At 38.5% G+C, this 21,266-nt stretch overlaps 1 protein-coding gene across 1 annotated transcript in view; it reads right to left on the reverse strand.

The window, feature by feature from the left end:
- Positions 1 to 21,266, reverse strand: part of KIAA0586 (KIAA0586 ortholog) — a 307,808-nt gene that overhangs the window by 260,869 nt on the left and 25,673 nt on the right. Inside the window, exons 5-7 of the mRNA XM_053705342.1 lie at positions 19,714 to 19,891; positions 16,506 to 16,742; positions 3,628 to 3,775 (exon numbers count right to left, since the gene is read on the reverse strand). Coding sequence (XP_053561317.1) covers positions 3,628 to 3,775; positions 16,506 to 16,742; positions 19,714 to 19,891 — 563 coding nt within the window. The remainder of the gene's footprint in view (positions 1 to 3,627; positions 3,776 to 16,505; positions 16,743 to 19,713; positions 19,892 to 21,266) is intronic.

The following is a 21,266-nucleotide window of genomic DNA, read 5'->3' on the forward strand; positions in this document are numbered from 1 at the left end:
TACTAATGTTATACATTAGCAAGAGCACTAGATGGCGGCACTATTTCCTGTCATGTAGAACTAATGTTATACATTAGCAAGAGCCCTAGATGGCAGCACTATTTCCTGTCATGTAGTACTAATGTTATACATTAGCAAGAGCACTAGATGGCAGCACTATTTACTGTCATGTAGTACTAATGTTATACATCAGCAAGAGCACTAGATGGCAGCACTATTTCCTGTCATGTAGTACTAATGTTATACATCAGCAAGAGCACTAGAGGGCAGCACTATTTCCTGTCATGTAGTACTAATGTTATACATTAGCAGGAGCACTAGATGGCAGCACTATTTCCTGTCATGCAGTAATGTTATACATTAGCAAGAGCACTAGATGGCAGCACTATTTCTTGTCATGTAGTACTAATGTTATACATCAGCAAGAGCACTAGATGGCAGCATTATTTCCTGTCATGTAGTACTAATGTTATCCATTAGCAAGAGCACTAGATGGCAGCACTATTTCCTGTCATGTAGTACTAATGTTATACATTAGCAGGAGCACTAGATGGCAGCACTATTCTCTGTCATGTAGTACTAATGTTATACATTAGCAAGAGCACTAGATGGCAGCACTATTTCCTGTCATGTAGTACTAATGTTATACATTAGCAAGAGCACTAGATGGCAGCACTATTTCCTGTCATGTAGTACTAATGTTATACATTAGCAAGAGCACTAGATGGCAGCACTATTCTCTGTCATGTAGTACTAATGTTATACATAAGCAAGAGCACTAGATGGTAGCACTATTTCCTGTCATGTAGTACTAATGTTATACATCAGCAAGAGCACTAGATGGCAGCACTATTTCCTGTCATGTAGCACTAATGTTATACATTAGCAATAGCACTAGATGGCAGCACTATTTCCTGTCATGTAGTACTAATGTTATACATTAGCAAGAGCACTAGAGGGCAGCACTATTTCCTGTCATGTAGTACTAATGTTATACATTAGCAAGAGCACTAGATGGCGGCACTATTTCCTGTCATGTAGAACTAATGTTATACATTAGCAAGAGCCCTAGATGGCAGCACTATTTCCTGTCATGTAGTACTAATGTTATACATTAGCAAGAGCACTAGATGGCAGCACTATTTACTGTCATGTAGTACTAATGTTATACATCAGCAAGAGCACTAGATGGCAGCACTATTTCCTGTCATGTAGTACTAATGTTATACATCAGCAAGAGCACTAGAGGGCAGCACTATTTCCTGTCATGTAGTACTAATGTTATACATTAGCAGGAGCACTAGATGGCAGCACTATTTCCTGTCATGCAGTAATGTTATACATTAGCAAGAGCACTAGATGGCAGCACTATTTCTTGTCATGTAGTACTAATGTTATACATCAGCAAGAGCACTAGATGGCAGCATTATTTCCTGTCATGTAGTACTAATGTTATCCATTAGCAAGAGCACTAGATGGCAGCACTATTTCCTGTCATGTAGTACTAATGTTATACATTAGCAGGAGCACTAGATGGCAGCACTATTTCCTGTCATGCAGTAATGTTATACATTAGCAAGAGCACTAGATGGCAGCATTATTTCCTGTCATGTAGTACTAATGTTATACATCAGCAAGAGCACTAGATGGCAGCACTATTTCCTGTCATGTAGTACTAATGTTATACATTAGCAAGAGCACTAGATGGCAGCACTATTTCCTGCCATGTAGTATTAATGTTATCCATTAGCAAGAGCACTAGAGGGCAGCACTATTTCCTCTCATGTAGTACTAATGTTATACATCAGCAAGAGCACTAGATGGCAGCACTATTTCCTGTCATGTAGTTCTAATGTTATACATTAGCAGGAGCCCTAGATGGCAGAGCTATTTCCTGTCATGTAGTACTAATGTTATACATTAGCAAGAGCACTAGATGGCAGCGCTATTTCCTGTCATGTAGTACTAATGTTATACATGAGCAAGAGCACTAGATGGCAGCACTATTTCCTGTCATGTAGTACTAATGTTATACATTAGCAAGAGCACTAGATGGCAGCACTATTTCCTGTCATGTAGTACTAATGTTATACATGAGCAAGAGCACTAGATGGCAGCACTATTTCCTGTCATGCAGTACTAATGTTATACATTAGCAAGAGCACTAGATGGCAGCACTATTTCCTGTCATGTAGTACTAATGTTATACATTAGCAAGAGCACTAGAGGGCAGCACTATTTCCTGTCATGTAGTACTAATGTTATACATTAGCAAGAGCACTAGAGGGCAGCACTATTTCCTGTCATGTAGTACTAATGTTATACATTAGCAAGAGCACTAGAGGGCAGCACTATTTCCGGTCATGTAGTACTAATGTTACCCATTTGCAAGAGCACTAGATGGCAGCACTATTTCCTGTCATGTAGTACTAATGTTATACATTAGCAAGAGCACTAGATGGCAGCACTATTTCCGGTCATGTAGTACTAATGTTATACATTAGCAATAGCACTAGATGGCAGCACTATTTCCGGTCATGTAGTACTAATGTTATACATTAGCAAGAGCACTAGATGGCGGCACTATTTCCTGTCATGTAGAACTAATGTTATACATTAGCAAGAGCCCTAGATGGCAGCACTATTTCCTGTCATGTAGTACTAATGTTATACATTAGCAAGAGCACTAGATGGCAGCACTATTTACTGTCATGTAGTACTAATGTTATACATCAGCAAGAGCACTAGATGGCAGCACTATTTCCTGTCATGTAGTACTAATGTTATACATCAGCAAGAGCACTAGAGGGCAGCACTATTTACTGTCATGTAGCGCTGCAGACACCTACCTAAGTATCTCAACACAGAACATTATGGGGACAGAGCAAATTTGATCATTGAAGTCAAATGGAAACTTTTTTAAATTGTATTTTCGGTCTGAATCACAAAAGAAAACTGTTGGGTTTCATATCCCTTTAAGTCTTGGCTGACACAACAGAAATGTCTTGTAATTATAAGGTGTTTACTGTCCCTTTAAAGAAAAAGAAAACCTTAAAATAAGTTTAATTTAGATGCAACAAATAAAATATTAAATGGATGTAAAACCCAAAAATTGTCTTTCATAATTCAGATAGAACAGAAAATTTGAAACGACTTACTTCTTTTACAAAATTTTCGTTTTCTTGTTATCCTTTGTTGAAAAGCAGAGATGAAAGCTCAGGAGTGTGCAGCAGTTGTGCAACAATGTTATACATTAGCAAGAGCACTAGATGGCAGCACTATTTCCTATCTAGATATCTTCAACAAAGAATAACATTAGAACAAAGCAAATTTGATAATGGAAGTAAATTTTAAACTTTTTAAAAATTGTATTCTCTATCTGATTCATGAAAGAAAAAATATTGGGTTTCATGTCCCTTTAAGTATGTCTCTTTAAGTACAATAGTTTCTAGTTTGTGTCCTCCTGAGGATATATTCCAAAGCTATATATTTATTTCCATATAATTAGATCACGTACAAGGAGATCTATAACAATCAGAAAACAACACATTCAAAGCTTTACATCCATAATAATTTGCAAGTCTGTAATTAATCTATAATCATAGGAGTAAAAAAAGAATCGTAGACCTTTCTCGCTGTGGTTGGAGGGTGCGGTTACTGCGATGTTGCTTAGTGGACGATTTTTCAGAGCTGGGTCAGGAGCGTGAATACAAACTGCAGCTTTGGATTCATGCTGGCAAGTGCCAACCTTGATTGCAGAGCTGATAAAACGGGACTGACATATACAAATACACACACATGGTTACAATAAATTTATACAGAAATCTAAACACATTCACTTTGTTTATACCATTCTAACTCACTTAGTTTAAGCAAGAACGTGATTAGTATCAGCAGGCAAGATTTGTAATACGCCTGAGCAGCTGTACTGCGCACATTGCCAATAAAAACACACACAACGAGGGGCGAGCATGGATATCACAAAGTAATGAAAAAAGTGCTATAACAGAAAGTATTTACTATAGATAAAGCCAGATAATAAATACAATATGACAGAAGTGCTCTAAGGAGGCAATTCATGGATGAGAAATTAATGTTCTTAACCAAAAGCTAATTGATCATATATAATGTGTTTATATATCTGTTTGTCATTGTGTGCGTTTCTGTGTAGCTGTATGTGTGTGTGTCTGTGTGTAGCTGTATGTGTGTGTGTCTGTGTGTGTGTCTGTGTATAGTTGTATGCGTGTTTGTAGCTGTATGCATGTTTGTAGCTGTATGCATGTGCATCTGTGTAGCTGTATGCATGTGCATCTGTGTAGCTGTATGCATGTGCATCTGTGCGCCAGAATCAGCAGTTATGAAGCAGAGGTCACAAAGACCGCTGCTCCATAACCCTGCCGCCTGCTCTGAGCAGGCGGACACACATCGCCACAATACAACCCAATCGAGTACGATCGGGTTGATTGACACCCCCCTGCTGGCGGCCCATTGGCCGCGAGTCTGCAGGGGGCGGCATTGCACCAGCAGCTCTTGTGAGCTGCTGGTGCAATGCTGAATACGGCGAGCGTATTGCTCGCCGTATTCAGCGAGGTCTGACGGACCTGATCAGCAGTGTCGGATCAGGTCCGCCAGACCTTGATAAATATGCCCCATATAGTCAGCAAGCTCCCTAACATATCAGATAGGATAAGAATTCAGTTAATACAAGTCATGAATTCATGGGTACAATATAACTATGTAATTAATGTTCAATGCTTACAATTGCTAGGATATCTCCACGTAAGCTGAGTCTTAACTCTATTCTTGAAAGAGATAGAGCCACAGTGTTCCAGGGACGAAACTACAGGGGGTGCAGAGGTCGCAATTGCGACTGGGCCCCCAAGGGTGGGGGCCCAGCTTCAAAATAAAAAACGTTGACCTGCCACTGCCTGCACTGATATCATGTGAGTGTAACATGATGATTCACTAGTGTCTCTGACTACAGGGGTTAGTGTTTTTGTTTTACCCATTGGTGTGTATGTATGTATGTATGTGACTGCGTGTGTATTTATGCATGTATGTGTGTGCGTGTGTGTATGTTTGTGGAACCAGCAAATTACAGACCTTGTTACTACAGCATGGGGGGGGGCGGGGGGTAAACAGTGCCAGTCTATACAGTACCACTATATACATGTCACAGACTACTGTGGTCACTTTATAAAGTACTGGGGTGGGTAGAGTCAGGCCAGCCATCTCACCGGCAGATTACAGACTGTGTCACTAACTCACTATATACAGTACTGGTGGGTTAAACAGTGTCACTATATACAGTAATAGGGGGTCAGACCATCTCACAGACTGTGGGCACAGGGTACCTTCTTTTGCAGACATGTAATCTGATTCACATTTTTTTCTGTGTTAAATGTTAAAAAAAAAAAATGATATGTATCAAATTCACTTTTTTTTTTTCTTAGATTCTTGCTTCTGGGCCATGTGGTTTCTAGTTACTCCTCTGCAGTGTTCTATTATAAGAGTTGTACTACCAACAACACAAGTATGTCATTAACCGAAAGTACTGTCTATATAACTGTTAAGCCACTATTAATTCTGCACCCAGAATTAGTACATAGAGTTGAAAGCCAAAATCGGTACCTCACAATGGCCGTGACATCATTTGAGTCCTAATCATATAGAGCAGTACATCTGAGATACTAGATATTATTATTCTTTATTTATAAAGCGCCAACAGATTCTGTTCATGGGTACAAAGATAAAAGTACAGTACAATACAATATAAAAGACACCAGACAAAGTTTAACAAACGCGCAATTGAGAGCCCTGTTCCTGAGGGAACTTACAATCTAGATGGTTAGGAGGGTGAGAAACAGGAGGTACTCTGATGCACAATTTTTATAGCCTGGAAGTGATTAACTTGACCACAATAACTTTTTTCTATATTATTGCATACTGTAGATATGCCACCTGCGGCCAAGATTGCATATCCTTAATCTCTCATTATGAGTTTAGCAATAATTACAGGGCCAGACTGGGAAATCAGACTGGCCCTGGAAATTTGTATAGACCGGCCAAGCCACTCCCCCTACAGCCCAGCCACTCCCCCTACAGCCCAGTCAACTATGCTCATTAAAAAAAGAAGAGAAATTGTTTTTTTTTTATATAGACCAATCATTGCAATGAAATGTAGTAATAAAGGAAGACATACTTAAAACTGTTCATAAGCAAACAACAAGGAAGTCTTGGAAATAAGTATTTTGTATTAAAAATATTTAATCAAGCCCTTTAGTTGCAAATCACAATTGACTACACAGCAGTGCACCCAGCCTCAGTTATACGTATCCGTATGTAGTTTGCTAAGGATTTATATGTTGACAAGACAGCTTTGCCCCCAGTTGTGTCACCCACCTACATTAGCCTAAGTTGCACTCATCTCAGTAACCTGCTGTCTCCGGAGTGCCACCTGGGCTGCCATGACTCTGTGCCTTTCCACCACACCACCAGCGGACAGTCGGCACACTGACAGTTTCTCCAGCGGCAAAAGCGCTTGTGTCCCTTCAGGCAAGACAACACTACCCCATGGTTCCTGCACCTGGCACACTTGGGAGTCCTGCTGAGCTTCCTCTGCTCCGCCTCCATGCTGCCTTTCTCTGCTGGCTTCTCTGCTCTCCACATCTAACTATCTCTGAGTCCGAGAGAGGAGGAGTTAGGAGTAGGATGAAGTGGGGGGGAAGAGGATGGAACTGGAAGGGTTGCTGCTGCCCATGCGGCCATGCCATGCACCACGCTTCTCTAGCCTGCAGCTGCCAGCACTGAGCTAGGAGAGAGGGGGTGGTGCTTGCTGCCAGAAGTCAAGTGCACTGCCAAGTTGCCACTGTGAGTGTGACCGTCACCGTCCGTTGTGTCCAACACGTGACCTGCACTTACTCTGTCTCTGAAAATGTGTGGAGGTATTAACTCTATAGCCCCCTGTGTAATATTTAACCCCATATTTATAGGCTAATCTTCTTCAATAAATCATAATCTTCTAGCAGCATAACTCTATTACACTACATAAGATTGTTTGTGTACAAACACCAATAAAGCCGTAGTTAAATAGGAGGTCTTGTGTGATTCATAGAATAAAACATAACTAACTCTATAGCCATTATAGAACTGACCACCTCATATATGCAGATGTCTATACCGATACTTTATTATTACAAATGATAATTAGCCATCCCCACAACATATCCATCTATAATATTATCCAATAGCTTAAAAGGATATTAAAGACTACATCAAAAAGCTATCTTTGGAAAGAATTGAGAAATAATGCTGGTAGTTCTTGCATGTATACGAATGTTGTAGAAAACCTTATGTATGGTTGACAGATGAGGGGATTATAGCACCGTACCATTCATTTTAGCTGAGGCAATGATATGTACAGATATGGGACAAAAAACTGTTTCAGCAATTACACTATACATGTAGAAGGAAAAAAAGAAAAGAAAAAAAAAACTGTGTCAGGATAAGAGAAAGCAATTTGCAGTCATCCCATCATAATAAGCAACTATCAGGCAGGATATATGTCACACAGAGTTTTAAGTGAGGTTGCTTAACAGCCATATACATCCTAACAATGGAAAACCTGCGTCACATATTGCAAATAAAGTTATATGTCCCTTGAAACAGTTTGTCAGGCCCAGAGGTCGCCATTAATACATAGATAGGTCAGGAATAAACTGAACAATGCAGACCCAAATTTGATACCAGACAAGACACTCAGTTCTACCCGATACCAGAACGGACATCCATGCTGGCAAAGATACTGATACAGAAATAGTGTTCAAGGTCTTCAAGTAGATTATAATGCCAAACCTGCATATCCAGCCACAATATCTCCTGTCGAAGTAAGGTCTACATAGCGTGCTGCAAGCATTGGACATGGCACACATCCTCAGATACATAGGTCAGCAATACCGCTCCATCTCTGTTCAGAGAAGATTTGCTCAATACCAACAGCTTAGGTTGATCTATAGAGACTTTAGATAATTCTGGCCATTTATTGAACCTGGCTGTGCACACAGGGGTCACTCCAGGCTGACCGCGTAGCTCAACACTCAGACTTCTCACTGGTTTCACTGCAGCTAATACATCCTGCCCCACGTGGGTGCACTACATGCGGTACAGAAGGTGGTCACGTTTGTCGTATATTGTGCGCTCAAAGTCAATCATCAGATTTTGTATAGCCATATAGATTTCCTCCATGTTCAGTTTTGTAAGAAGTATAGCAGTAAGATGTCTTATACTGCTCTACCCCAGATTACTGGGTGGGGAAGCCACCAATAGTTAGCACTCACTTCTAAAAGTTAGCTTGCTAAGGCCAATAAAGATAATTCCCTTTATTTATTTACACATTAACATTCATCTGTGTACTAACTGGATGTCACCATATGTATTTTTGTTTATAATATTATTTATTTATAAAATATTTTACCAGGAAGGATACATTGAGATTTCTCTCGTTTTCAAGTATGTCCTGGGTCCACAAAACATTGCATTGATACAATAGGGTACAATAAAATACAAAAACAATATTAATATATAAAATATGCAAAATGTAACATAGAACAGGTAGGAAATATATAATCAACCATGACAGGTGCATTCTGTTTTAAGATATGCAAAGAGGGATCTCTTGGGGAAGGTTTAAAGTGTGTGGGAGGTCGTTCCATAATTGTGGTGCTCTGTAGGAAAAGGAGGATCGAGCTGCTTTCTTTTTGTATTGAGGCAAGCTAAATAATGTGCTGGTACTGGATCAGAGATTATGGGAGGTAGGAACAGCTGGAGAGAGCATTCTGCTCAGGTAGGGTGGGAGCTTCCTAGAAAGGCTCTTAAACACAAGGCTGGAAAGATGGAGGGTACTTCTGGATTCCAGCGACAGCCAGTTTAGTTCTTTTAGCATGTCACAATGGTGGGTCCTGTAGTTACATTGTAGCACAAAGCGGCAGAACGAGTTATACAATGTATTAAGTTTACTTAGGTGAGTTTGTGGTGCAGTTGCATATACTACATCTCCATAATCCATGATAGGCATCAGCATTTGCTGTATAATCTTTTCCTTTACTGTAGGGCTGAGGCAGGATTTGTTTCTGTACAGGGCACCTAGTTTTGGATAGAGTTTAGATGCAAGTTTTTCTATGTGGAGACCAAAAGATAGATTGGGGTCTAACAACATACCCAAGTATTTGAAAGAGTAGACTGCGGTCAGTGTGCAATTTGATTTTGTTTTGATGCTTAGATGGGAATTTTGTAGTTTGTGTAATTTAGGTCCTGTTCCAAAGATCATTGTGACAATTTTGTCAGTGTTTAGGAGGAGTTTGTTTTTTGAGATCCACTTTTCTACCTCTGTGAACTGGTCTTGGAGCACTGCTTCAAGCTGCGGCAGATAAGATTTGTTTGCATAGATTACCGTGTCGTCTGCGTACATGTGTACAGTTGAGGATTTGCAGACATTTGGCAGATCATTTTTAAATAATGTGAATAGTAGGGGGCCGAGAATGGAACCTTGTGGAACACCACGTTACTGGGAGAGGGAGGGAGTCGCTGTCAGAAATGGAGACATACTGTGATCGATCCGATACATATGATCGAAACCAGGTTAGCGGACGATCACCAATACCCGAGTTTTTTAATTTGAGCAGTAGTATGTTGTGGTCTACTGTGTCAAAGGCCTTTGCAAAATCAAGGAAAATAGCTCCAGTTAGGTCTCCTTGTTCCATGCCAGTTTGGATGTTGTTGCAAACTTTTAGGAGGTCAGTTGTAGTGGAGTGATTTGGGCGAAAACCTGATTGAACAGGGGTCAGATAGTTATATTGTTGGTAATACTCACATAGTTGCATATGGACGCATTTTTCAAAGATTTTTGACAATACTGGGAGCAAAGATATTGGGCGATAGTTAGTAACCAAGGTTAACTCACCACTTTTATGGATAGGCACTACTCTTGCAGTCTTCCAAAGTTTGGGTATGCATCCAGACACCAAGGATTCGTTAATTAGGGTTGTGACAGGTTTAGCAATTGCCGGCGCACTGAACTTCAATAGCATTGCTGGGATTTGATCAGGTCCAGACTGGTTTTTCATTTTTAAATTATAAAGGTGTAAATATATTGGTTGTTAAGCTTTAAATTTTACCTACCTAGGTCCAAAAGAGTGTTTAAGTTCCTCCTATTCATTATATACAAGAAGTTAGGTCCAAAAGTGACCTCTTGTACCTTTGGAGGCATTCATCATAGTTTATAATATAAAATTGAGGTTAGAACTGTTTATCTTTAGTATTCACAGCTAATTTCTTGTTTTTTTTCCACATGTACTGATAAACTGTAAAACTAGTAAGGATTGCCATTATTGTTACATGACAATTACTGACCGCTGTATACTTTGCATAACCTCAATAAAAACTTTAAAAAAGGATTGCTTTTATTTCATCCGGAAGTTGTTCGTTTTCTGCATTGCCAGAATCCTTGGGTTTTTGAACAATTCACTTTTTATCACCACTGCTTGTTTTGCAGAGGGCGTTCCAGCCAGACCAGTGAATTGTGTGGGACAAGCTCAAAGCCGTTCGTTTCCCCAGCACATCAAAGTCTGTTGTCAGAGGTGGAGAGAGAGTGGTCCAGCCAGACGAGCGGATCTTCTGGAACAAGCAGAAAGCTGTTTGTTTCCCCAGTTCAGCAATAGCCTGCTGCCAGTGAGCCGCAAAGTGACGGTCTGCCGTTTTGCATCGGTCACAGTACGATGCCATCAATTTTGTGAGTGTATTTCCACTTATTTTATACACACCGTCTTTTGAGATACACTATGAGGCGCCCCTTTCTTCTTCTCTCTTGATTTAACTACAGGTTACCTTCCACATCCGGTTTCAAAGTGGAGCTGCCTCGTTCATGCACGACACAATCGGATTAGGATTTGTGTTTGATTCCCACCATCTTCTCTGCAAATTGCACTGGACGTACCAGCATATGAGTGACTGGCAGACATATAATCATATACCACACAGAGTGGTTTTCAGATTTATTCCTCTCACAATTGTTTTGTATTTAATTTTTTTATTTTTTTGTGCACTCACATTGATTCTAAGTCCACGCGACCTTTTCGCACAGCCTAACACTATCTTAGTATTTGATCATTTGCTTTAGGCAGTATTTTTGACACTGCACGGTTTCCCTTTATGAAATTAGTTTACATTGTTTTTTTGTTTTGCTATATAATATCGTTTGCTGCACCCCCTATAGGATACCTCCCAGCAGATATCCTATGGTGAAAGTACAATTAGTATGATAGAGAGAATAGTCGTGTGGACATTTGTTTTGGACAATTGAAAGTCGATTAGAAGGAAAATAAATTAAAACTCTTTATCTGAATGTTACTTTCATTTTCGAATGTTCATAATTAATTAGACTGAATATCCACATTCAAAATTTTGAATGTAACATTCAATTTAACAAACATATACATAATAGATACAAATATATTGATGCTATTTGATTCAAATTGTTCTATTTCAAAATATTGCATAATTCAAATATTACATTTAAAGAGAGCTTTAGAAATACTATTATATTCATGTTAGAATGTTTTACAAACATTAGAAATTCGAAACGAACAAACAAACGTGTTAAAATGTTGCAAAACATTCGCCTGCTCATAGTCTGCAGACTAAAGCCCTGATTGGCTCCTTCAAATAAGGCAAATGGTGGGTGGAGTTTAGTTATTGATAAACTATTGCAGCAAAAAAGATGTTAATTTGTTTCAAAAAGTTAAGACTTGGCTGATATTTTATAGCAACACAACAGAAATGTCTTGTAATTACAGTGCGTTTACTGTCCCTTTAAAGGGACAGGAAACCCAAATGTTTTCTTTCATGATTCGGATAGAACATACATTTTTAAACAACATTCCAATTTACTTCTTTTATCTAATTTGCTTCATTATTTAGGTATCCTTTGTTGAAAACCATAGCTAGGCAGGCTCAGCACCTGGGCATTATTTATATCCCCTCTGCAACATTCTACATAGTAATTGGTAACCTCAGAACACAAACTCATTTACATCTGTTCCCATAAAACAGAAGACCAGGAACATGAATTAACCAGATCTTTTAAGAGGTGTTTCCCTGAACTGTTTACGATTTGAAAAATAACAAAATGACAGTATTAAATGATGTTAATGGGACAGTCTACTTGATTTTTTTATTGTTTAAAAATGTAGATAAGGCCTTTACTACCCATTCCCCAGCTTTGCATAACCAATATCAACATACTTTATAAACTCCAAGTTTCCTTGTTTCTAAGCCCCTGCAGGCTGCCCCTTATCTCTGTGCTTTTTATTAGCTTTTTAAATCTTGCACAGCAGCCAGACAGTGCTAGTTAATGTGTGTCATATAGATAGCATTGTGCTTACTCCTATGGAGAATCAAAATGGTTATGCAGGAACCAGCACTTAAAGGGATATTAAACCCAAATTTTTCCTTTAATGATTTGGATAGAGCAGGCAATTTTAAGCAACTTTCTAATTTACTCCTATTGTCAATTTTTCTTCGTTCTCTTGGTATCTTTATGTGCCTGCAAACTGACTGAGTTAAGAAGTCACTAGCTTCTCTATAGTCATAAAAGTTGTCCCAAATGTATCCTAGACTTACAAGGATAACAAAGTCCCAAAATATGTCCACTTGAGGTGTTAAGTGCTGTCCTTCAGTACCTAGAATGCAAAAGCACTGAACTGTGGAACCAGCTGCAGGGCAGATCACAGCTACTGAGGTGTGGCAGGTACTTTTCTCCCTGTCATGGACCTGTAGTCACCAACTCTGGCTTTCTGCAAAAGGGTAGCAAAGATGTTAGAAGTAAAGCAAATACAACCTCGCTGCCTTCTGACTGCTAAAAGACACCACTACTCTTACTAAAGAGATTGACGTGAACAGAGCTAGACCCCAATCCTTGCTTGCAGGGAAAAGTACCCATAAAAGGATTAAATATCTTCAGACACCAACTTTGCACATCCTCCATTGACAAAGGCAAAGAGAATGACTGGGGATTATGGGTAAGGGAAGTTACACTTAACAGCTTTACTGGGGTGCTCTTTGCCTCCTCCTGCTGGCCAGGAGTTGAATATCCCACTAGTAATTGGGATGACGTCGTGGATTTTCCATGTCATAGGGATTATCTATCTTTTTAAACAATAATAGATTTCAGGCACTGTCCCTTTAATTAAGTTTAATGTCCAATGCAAAATTGAAGGGAAAAAATAGGTAAATAAATAAAAAAAAACAGTTACCTTATCCTGCCCCTACTATTTTATCTCCACAGCTTTATTCTATTCAGCCAATCCAGCATCTGAACAATGCAGCAGTGTTTCTACTGACTGGCCGAACAGAACAGAGTATTGTTGCTACTCCAGGTCCCTTTTAAAAAATAATAAAGTGAGCAAAAGCAATTTAAAAATGGACAGTAAACACCTTGTAATGACAAAACATCGTGTTGTCTCTCTTTAGAAAAACATCAGACAAGTCTAAATATTTTAAAGCAAATTAACCCCTTCCTGCCATTAGGACGTTCCATGCCGTCCTTCCTGAGCTGGGCTTTAGCGCCGCTATGAAGACATGATATGCCCGAGACGTTTGGCTGTCCTGAATCCATAGCCGCGTCCTAAATGGGATCATGGGCTGGAGGGCATGCCTAGCATCATAGGCACTCCCCCCCTCACCCGATCCCATCGTTCATGCAATCTCGTAATTTACATTTTTACTTATTTAGACAAATAAGTCCCAGAAGGAAGAAGTTAATGTCTTGCTTGCTGAAATTGTTTTTCAGTAGTCAAACTCCACCCACTACTTATGGGTAGTATTATTATTTATTATTATTTGGAGGAGTCAATCCAGGCTTAAGTGTGCTGAGAAAAAGGCTAGCTACGGGCATTATGTTACTTTAAAGTGCATTTTTTGCAGGTGTCATTTGATAAAGCCAATTGTGGATATATATGAAGCAGGGTTAGCCTTAAGAAGTCAGCATGTGCATTTCCAGTTTCCGAATTAGAAAATGCACGATTTTTAGAGCTAAAATTACATGAAAAGGGGACAAAATAAATAATGAAAGTATTTTGTAAAGTTGTTTTATATTAAAATCCCAAGGTGTTTATTACCCCTTTAAATGGACATTTAAAGGGATAGTAAACCCAAAGCAGGAATGTAAAGCTTTGGAGCCGGCCCATTTTTGGTTGAGAACCTGGGTTATGCTTGTTTATTGGTGGCTTAAATGTAGCCACCAATAAGCAAGCTCTATCCAGGGTGCTGAACCTAAAATGGGCTGGGTTGTAAGCTTTACATTTCTGCTTTTTAAATAAAGATAGCAAGAGAACGAAGAAAATTTGATAATAGGAGTAAATTAGAAAGTTGATTAAAATTGCTGCTCTATCTGAATCGTGAAAGAAAATATTTGGGTTTAGTGTCCCTTTAAGTCATTTTACATAGGCATTTTGTTAGTACAATTTGCGTGGCTGTAAAGCCCAGGAAGACACCCCTTGAAAAGTCTCCTGGGTATGTTTATATTATCTCCTTTGCTGATGCTAATAAGAGACAAATATGGATAAGTGTATACACATATCAAGCATTCACTGTGCAGTGTGTACGAGGGTCATGTTTCTGCATTCTATTCAAATTACAGGAAAAGTAGGCAAAATAAGTAAAGCAAGTTTTTTTCACTAATTTTGAGTTTCATCGCTTCTTTAAATATGAAACGTGCTACAGCTGGGCTAAGTGTACGTACTGCCCGATATTGTAGGCGTTTGCATGTGGGTTGGAATCAAATGATCACTTCCCCAGTTTAATTGTTCTATAGAAGCAACGTTATTTAGAAGCAACGGTTTCCCTTGCAGGAGATTCAGTTCTTTAACTTCATGTGACAAGGAATTAGAAAACACATGAAATCATTGGAAAGACTCGCTTCTGAAGTTTAAACAAAGCTAGCTAGCGCTTGTGACATGTTTAAAAACAATGCGGAAATAATCTAATGCAGGGAATATTACTCTGCAATGGAAACTATGAAGCTAGATCAAATGCCAAACACAAGGATGAGGAATGGAAACCCTGTGCCCAGTTTTCAGCAAAAGATAGATAGAGAAGTGAAGTTAGCAATTAGGGTCATTCATCAGCTTAACTCCTCGGCTGCCAAAGAGAGCTACTCAATGCACTGCAGTACTCTGACAGCTAAGGGGTTAAAGACACATTGTACGGTGGTATCTGCATACAGTACAGTGTGCTACACATCATGACCTTGTCCAACAACGGAATTATAGAATGTACGAAACAAAGAAGGGGTAATAAAGTGTGCAGAGACCTTACAAGGACTGCGGCTCACACTATGTCAGCAGTGATCCTGATATTTATACAGAGATTCTAATCTATTAGCAATATTAAACTAAATGATAAATCACTATGTTCCTGCACATTTCCATCCCAGCAGGTTCTCTTGTATCTCATACATATTGTGGGTATGCGTCACAGTTAAACGGGCATAGAACTATAATAATAATAAAATGCTCTAATTTGTTAAAGCATTTTATTATCATTTAGCAAATGCTCACTACTGCAAAGGGGTTAAACACACAAACTAACACCCCTTTTGGTCATTAAAGTGTTCCCAGTGATCTATTTTACTTGCTGGACTGTAATCAATTGTTTCCCAATAGCTCTTTATTTTGATATAAATAGCTGCCTTTCTTGTAAAGAGGCAGCAACAGAAATCATTCTCCCAGTGTCTTAGAGAGAGAGCCCAGGCTATTTAAAAGGGTTTCCCTGCAGCATATTTGAATACAATAATATTTTAGCAGCTGCTTGGATGTGTGCATTGTTCCTTTAAAGGGACATTGTAAACTAGATGTTTCTTTGCATAAATGTTTTGTAGATTATCCATTTACATAGCCCATCTGGGGGTATTTTTGTAACAATGTATAGTTTTGTATATATATATATATATTTTTTTTTTTTTTTTTTTAATAATGTGCTGATTTTCAGACTTCTAACCAAGCCCCACAGTATCAGATGTATACTGAAGTATACAGATTCCTTCTGCTCCTGTTTGTGTAAAAGGTCTTTTCATATAAAGGGGAGGAGGGGAGTGTTTGCTCTTCCTGCGTTCTCAGTCCCTTTCACTGGGTGTCCCAGCCTAACCTTATCAACAGTGATAAACTGTGAGCTTCTAAGTAAGTTTTTAAAAGGTTTTATACTGAAATTTTAGATCAGTATCTGTGCATATTCTCCTTCATAGTAGTGTCTATTGCATGCAGTCATATGACCATTGGTGTACACTGTCCCTGTAAGCACTTTTTCTATGTCTGATTTGAGGGACATGGGTATCACACTTATTTACTTTGTCTACACCATCTGTATATTGTATTGCTACATATTTATATAGAAGCTTCCATAAGTTTATTCTGCTCTGTGTATAACTCACAGTACTACACTGCATCTATATTTACCTGCATCTCCAGTTGTTGCTGTTGGAGCTTTTCCAGATGTTGCAGTCTCTGCTCCGTCAGCTGCGCCAGCTGTTTCTCCAGCTCGCTCACTCGGTCCTGGTGATATGATCGCTCAGGAGGCTGACTCGGAATCCTGCTTTGCTGCTCTGTGAGACGTTGCAGCTGTTTATCGGCCTCATGCAGTTTGTCAAGCAGTTGGGTAATGGAAATCCTCTGGGCTTCCATACTGCTCTGCGTCTAGAAAAAGAAAGAGTATCCATGATTTCTATAGCACACATCTATGTGATGACATTAAAGTCAATGCGTTATTTATATATCAGGCATTATTCATAGCATTACAAAATATTTACACACAAACAAAATTATTTAAAATCATAAAAACTGTTGTGTTCAATAAAAATATGCATTGTTTTGCAGACCCAGGACACACCCACTAAAGGCTTCTGGGTAGTTGTTTATCTTACTTCTTTAGTTGTGGCCAATTAGAGACAGGTATTAACAAGCTACTGCACATATCAACCAATCAGTGCACAGCATCTAGGAATGTCAGGGTTCTCCATTCCATGAAAGGCACTCCAGCCTCTCTTGGGGGGGTTTGAAACATCACAATTTTGAGTTAAAGTGATGGTAAACTACTTCTTAAAATAATTATATAATTATTATTGATTTGCTCTAATAATCTCACACACCAATCCAAATTTCGTCTTAGCATGTTAATTAAAAATTACTTGCAATCTTTTGATTAGATTTCTAAAATTATATGAAGCGGTCACCCTCCAGCCCCCTGCGGTCACAAATTCATGCTTTTGCTTCATCATCCAATCAAGTAAGTGTGTTGCTAGACAATCACAAGCATTTCTAATCGTCATTTAGATCAGTGCGCATGCGGTAAAATCGATCCATAACCGGAAGCTCTGATGTGTAGAGCAGGTGGGACCGCAATTCACATGAGATAAGTTTTAGTATTAAACTTAGAGGGGCGGAGCTAAGAGGTGCTAAAACGGCATTAGTAAATTAATTAAATTACAATAAAAGTAAGATGGAAAATTATTTAAAACAACTTTAAAGGGATAGTCTAATCAAAAATAGACTTTCATGATTCAGATAAAGCAGCAATTTTAAGCAACTTTCTAATTTACTCCTATTATCAATTTTTCTTCATTCTCTTGGTATCTTTACTTTAAAAAGCTGAAAAGTAAGCTTAGTAGCCAGCCCATTTCTGGTTCAGCACCTGGGTAGCATTTGCTGATTGGATGGATACATTTAGACACCAATCAGCAAGCACTACTCCGGTGCTGAACCAAAAATGGGCCGGCTTCTAAGCTTACATTTAAATAAAGATACCAAGAGAACAAAGACAAATTGATAATAGGAGTAATTTAGAAAGTTGCTTAAAATTGCTGCTCTATCTGAATCGTGAAAGTTTAATTTTTACTACACCATCCCTTTAAAATTGACTTCTCTTATCTAATTTACTTCATTCTCTTGGTATCTTTTGTGGAAGGAGCAGCCTTGCACTACTGGGAGCTCGCTGAAAGCCAATGGCAAGATGCATATATGTGGAACCATCAATCAGCAGCTTTTGAGCCTACCTAAATATAATTTTTAACAAAGGATACAAAAGAGAACAAAACAAATTAGGTAATAAAAATAAATTAGAAAGTTATTTAAAACTGCATGTTCTATCTGAATCGTGAAAAAAAAGTGGGTTTAAAGGGACATCAAACAGTATGAACTAACATACGTTTCTGAATATATAATGCAGCCAAATCTTACCTGCAAAATCTTTTAATTCAGGCATAGTTTTGTTAGCAGCAAGCTCCCCTCCTGGGCATTTCATATATGGAAGGTGCTATCCAGGCAATAGCCTCTGCAGAATGTACTCGTGCACATGCAACGTAGGGGGCAGGGTCACATGACATCTGACTAATGCAGTGCACAGTATAATGCTAAAGCTTTCACAAAGCATGTGACATTATCCCCATGGAAATGAGCAAGACTCTTGGCAACAAACAATAGCAGTACCTGCTGTTTCTCCTCAACCCCCCTTACTTGCATAAGTAACTATCTTTACGTGCACACTGTTATATGATACCTCAGGGTTTGGAGTAAGACACTGATAAGGGAGGTGGAGCAGGCTACACTTGGCAACACTAAAGTGTAAGTAATTTTGCAGATTTTTTAAGCTTTTTTTTTTTTTACACTTTCTTTTCACACACTGCTTTACCTCAGTTCACCCTTTTATAATAAGCACATAAATCAAATTGTTTTATGGCACTTTAATAATGATGAAAGGTAATGTGTTCTTCTGTCATATTTGAAACGGTTCAGGATTCAGACTCCCCCCGTGTCATCCATGTGTACTATGCTCTATGAAAGAGATCATTCTACCCATTATTATAGATAGCAGAATATGATTTGGATGAGATATTTCCTAAATTAATCATATTGTTGCACTCAACTATCATAACACAAAATGTATATGATTTTTTATCCAGCTAGAAAAAAAGTATTTGGTAAATGCACAAGAAGCAAGGTAAATTCATAGGTTTAACCCCTTCATTGCTGATCCCTTTCTTACCTGGTAAGTTAAGCCATTTATAGAATCTTGCACTCAATGCATTATGATTGAGTTACCCACACAATTCATATTAGATTATTTCATTTTTAAAATAAATTCCCTTAACTACGTGCGTTACCCCAGCAATGGGTTAAACATACAGTCAAAGCCACGTTTCTGGGCTTTTCCACTTTAGGATGCAGCTGGGATTGAACCTATGCACAAATGGCACTCCTGATCCTTATCTGAAGAAGCAATGCACTGAGCATGGGTATGCTCTTTCGACTGAGTTAAAACACAAATAAAATTCTCTAACAAAATTGAGTATTTTATTTTTACACTAAAATGCTTCTTTAATACTACAATAGCTCCTTGTTTAGTTTTCACTGGTTCAGCTGTAGACAACTATAATAGATTTTTGTTTTTAAATTGTTCACTTTCATAACTTAAAATATCTAAACGACTAAGCAAGTAATCTAATTTAAGTGTTTAAAATAACAGCCCGAGTTGCCATTCCAATCCTGTATTCATAAGAATAATCGGCTTTATCATTAAACCCGAAACCAACTGAACAAATGTGAGTCATACTAGTCAGTAGTACATCATAAAAAACCCTTCAGTAATGATTCAACCAATAGGAAACGATACCTGAAGAATAGGTGCCGCAGCAGCGATAGCAGCAGCCGTAGCAGCAGCGATAGTTGTAGCAGAATCAACCACACTCTGGGTTTGCTTTATATCCGGTGCAGAGGTCTCTTTTCTACCGGTGGCCGAATCCTCAAGAAGCTTAACCTTCACCTCTTTAGTCACTGGGGCACTATGTACTCTGTAATTACAATCATATTAACACACTATTTGTCCTTATTAAACAAACTACTTTATAAACAAAGTATGATGAGAAAACCCGTACAAAGCGGTAAATGACGCGCGCTACCCACTTAGAAACTTTCCACTGTCTTCAGTAACTCTTACTGTTACCGTTTCATTATCATTTTCACATAAAGCTAATTGTATAGGAAGCAAGAGACAAAGAATGTGCTGTGGTAATGGTTTCATCCTGTGTCAACACTCAAAGTGAAGAGAAAGATTTATTGGAAAACATAAACCTCTTTTCCCTCATATTCTACCATGACAGCGCATAAAGCTAAATACCAGTATACATAAATCATTTGTGTGGATCAAATGCTCATTATTAAACAAAACTCTTTGCAAACCTCTCTCTTTCAAATTTTTATAGGTGTTCCATTGCTGCTCCACACTTAAAGGGACACAAGTCAAAATAAACTTACAGTTTTTAGACACTTTCTAATTTACTTACAAATTTTGCACAGTCTTTTTATATTTACACTTTCTTGGGAACAAGATCCTACTGAGCATGTGCACAAGCTCTCAGTATATACGTATACTAGTCTGTGATTGGCTGATGTCTGTCACATGATACAGGGGGGGCCAGAAAACGGGAGAAAAAAATAAACATGTCAGAAAAAAATCTACTGCTTATTTGAAATTCAGAGTAAGTGTTAAATCATTGTCTTTTTATTATGTACTTATTAATTTTGCAATTCTATTGCATTGAGTGGTCCTTTAATACGCAAATTATTTTCCGGTGTAAGCCGTAACAGGACAGTAAACGTATCATTTTGTAGTAGTAATCACAGCAGTGAATAGATCGGGTTTATTCCCACAAGGGCTTTAACAAATATTTGAGAAGTTAAAAAGACTTCATTACCTGCATGTCCAGCCACTCCTTACAGTATTTTTTTAAGTTATGAGTTAGCAGGCAGTTCCACCAATCAGATGCTTTGCCCCCTGACCCACTGAAGGAAAGCAGACTGCTCCTGCACCTCTACTTCACTAGCTAATGTTTATGGTTGGCAAACTGCATATCAACACTAGCATAAACATTAGCTAGTAAAGCAGAGGCAGAGGAGCATGCTCTAATTCCTTTGAAAGGGTAGGGCTAGTCTTTTAAAGGCCTATTAATAACAAATTTCAAAGTTAATTCCATTTCCTCCCCCACCTCCATTATGTGATCAGCCAATCACAAAATGAATATACATATACACTGTGAGTTCTTGCACTATGCAGTGCTTAAAATTATATTTTACCTCCATTTTTATACTACAAATGGTACAGGTATTATATACAAACAAAGGAGAAGCATTGAAACCATAATAAACCCCTTAAGCCACCTGGAAGTA

Source organism: Bombina bombina, chromosome 1 (genome assembly GCF_027579735.1).
Source record: "Bombina bombina isolate aBomBom1 chromosome 1, aBomBom1.pri, whole genome shotgun sequence".
Taxonomy (NCBI): domain Eukaryota; kingdom Metazoa; phylum Chordata; class Amphibia; order Anura; family Bombinatoridae; genus Bombina; species Bombina bombina.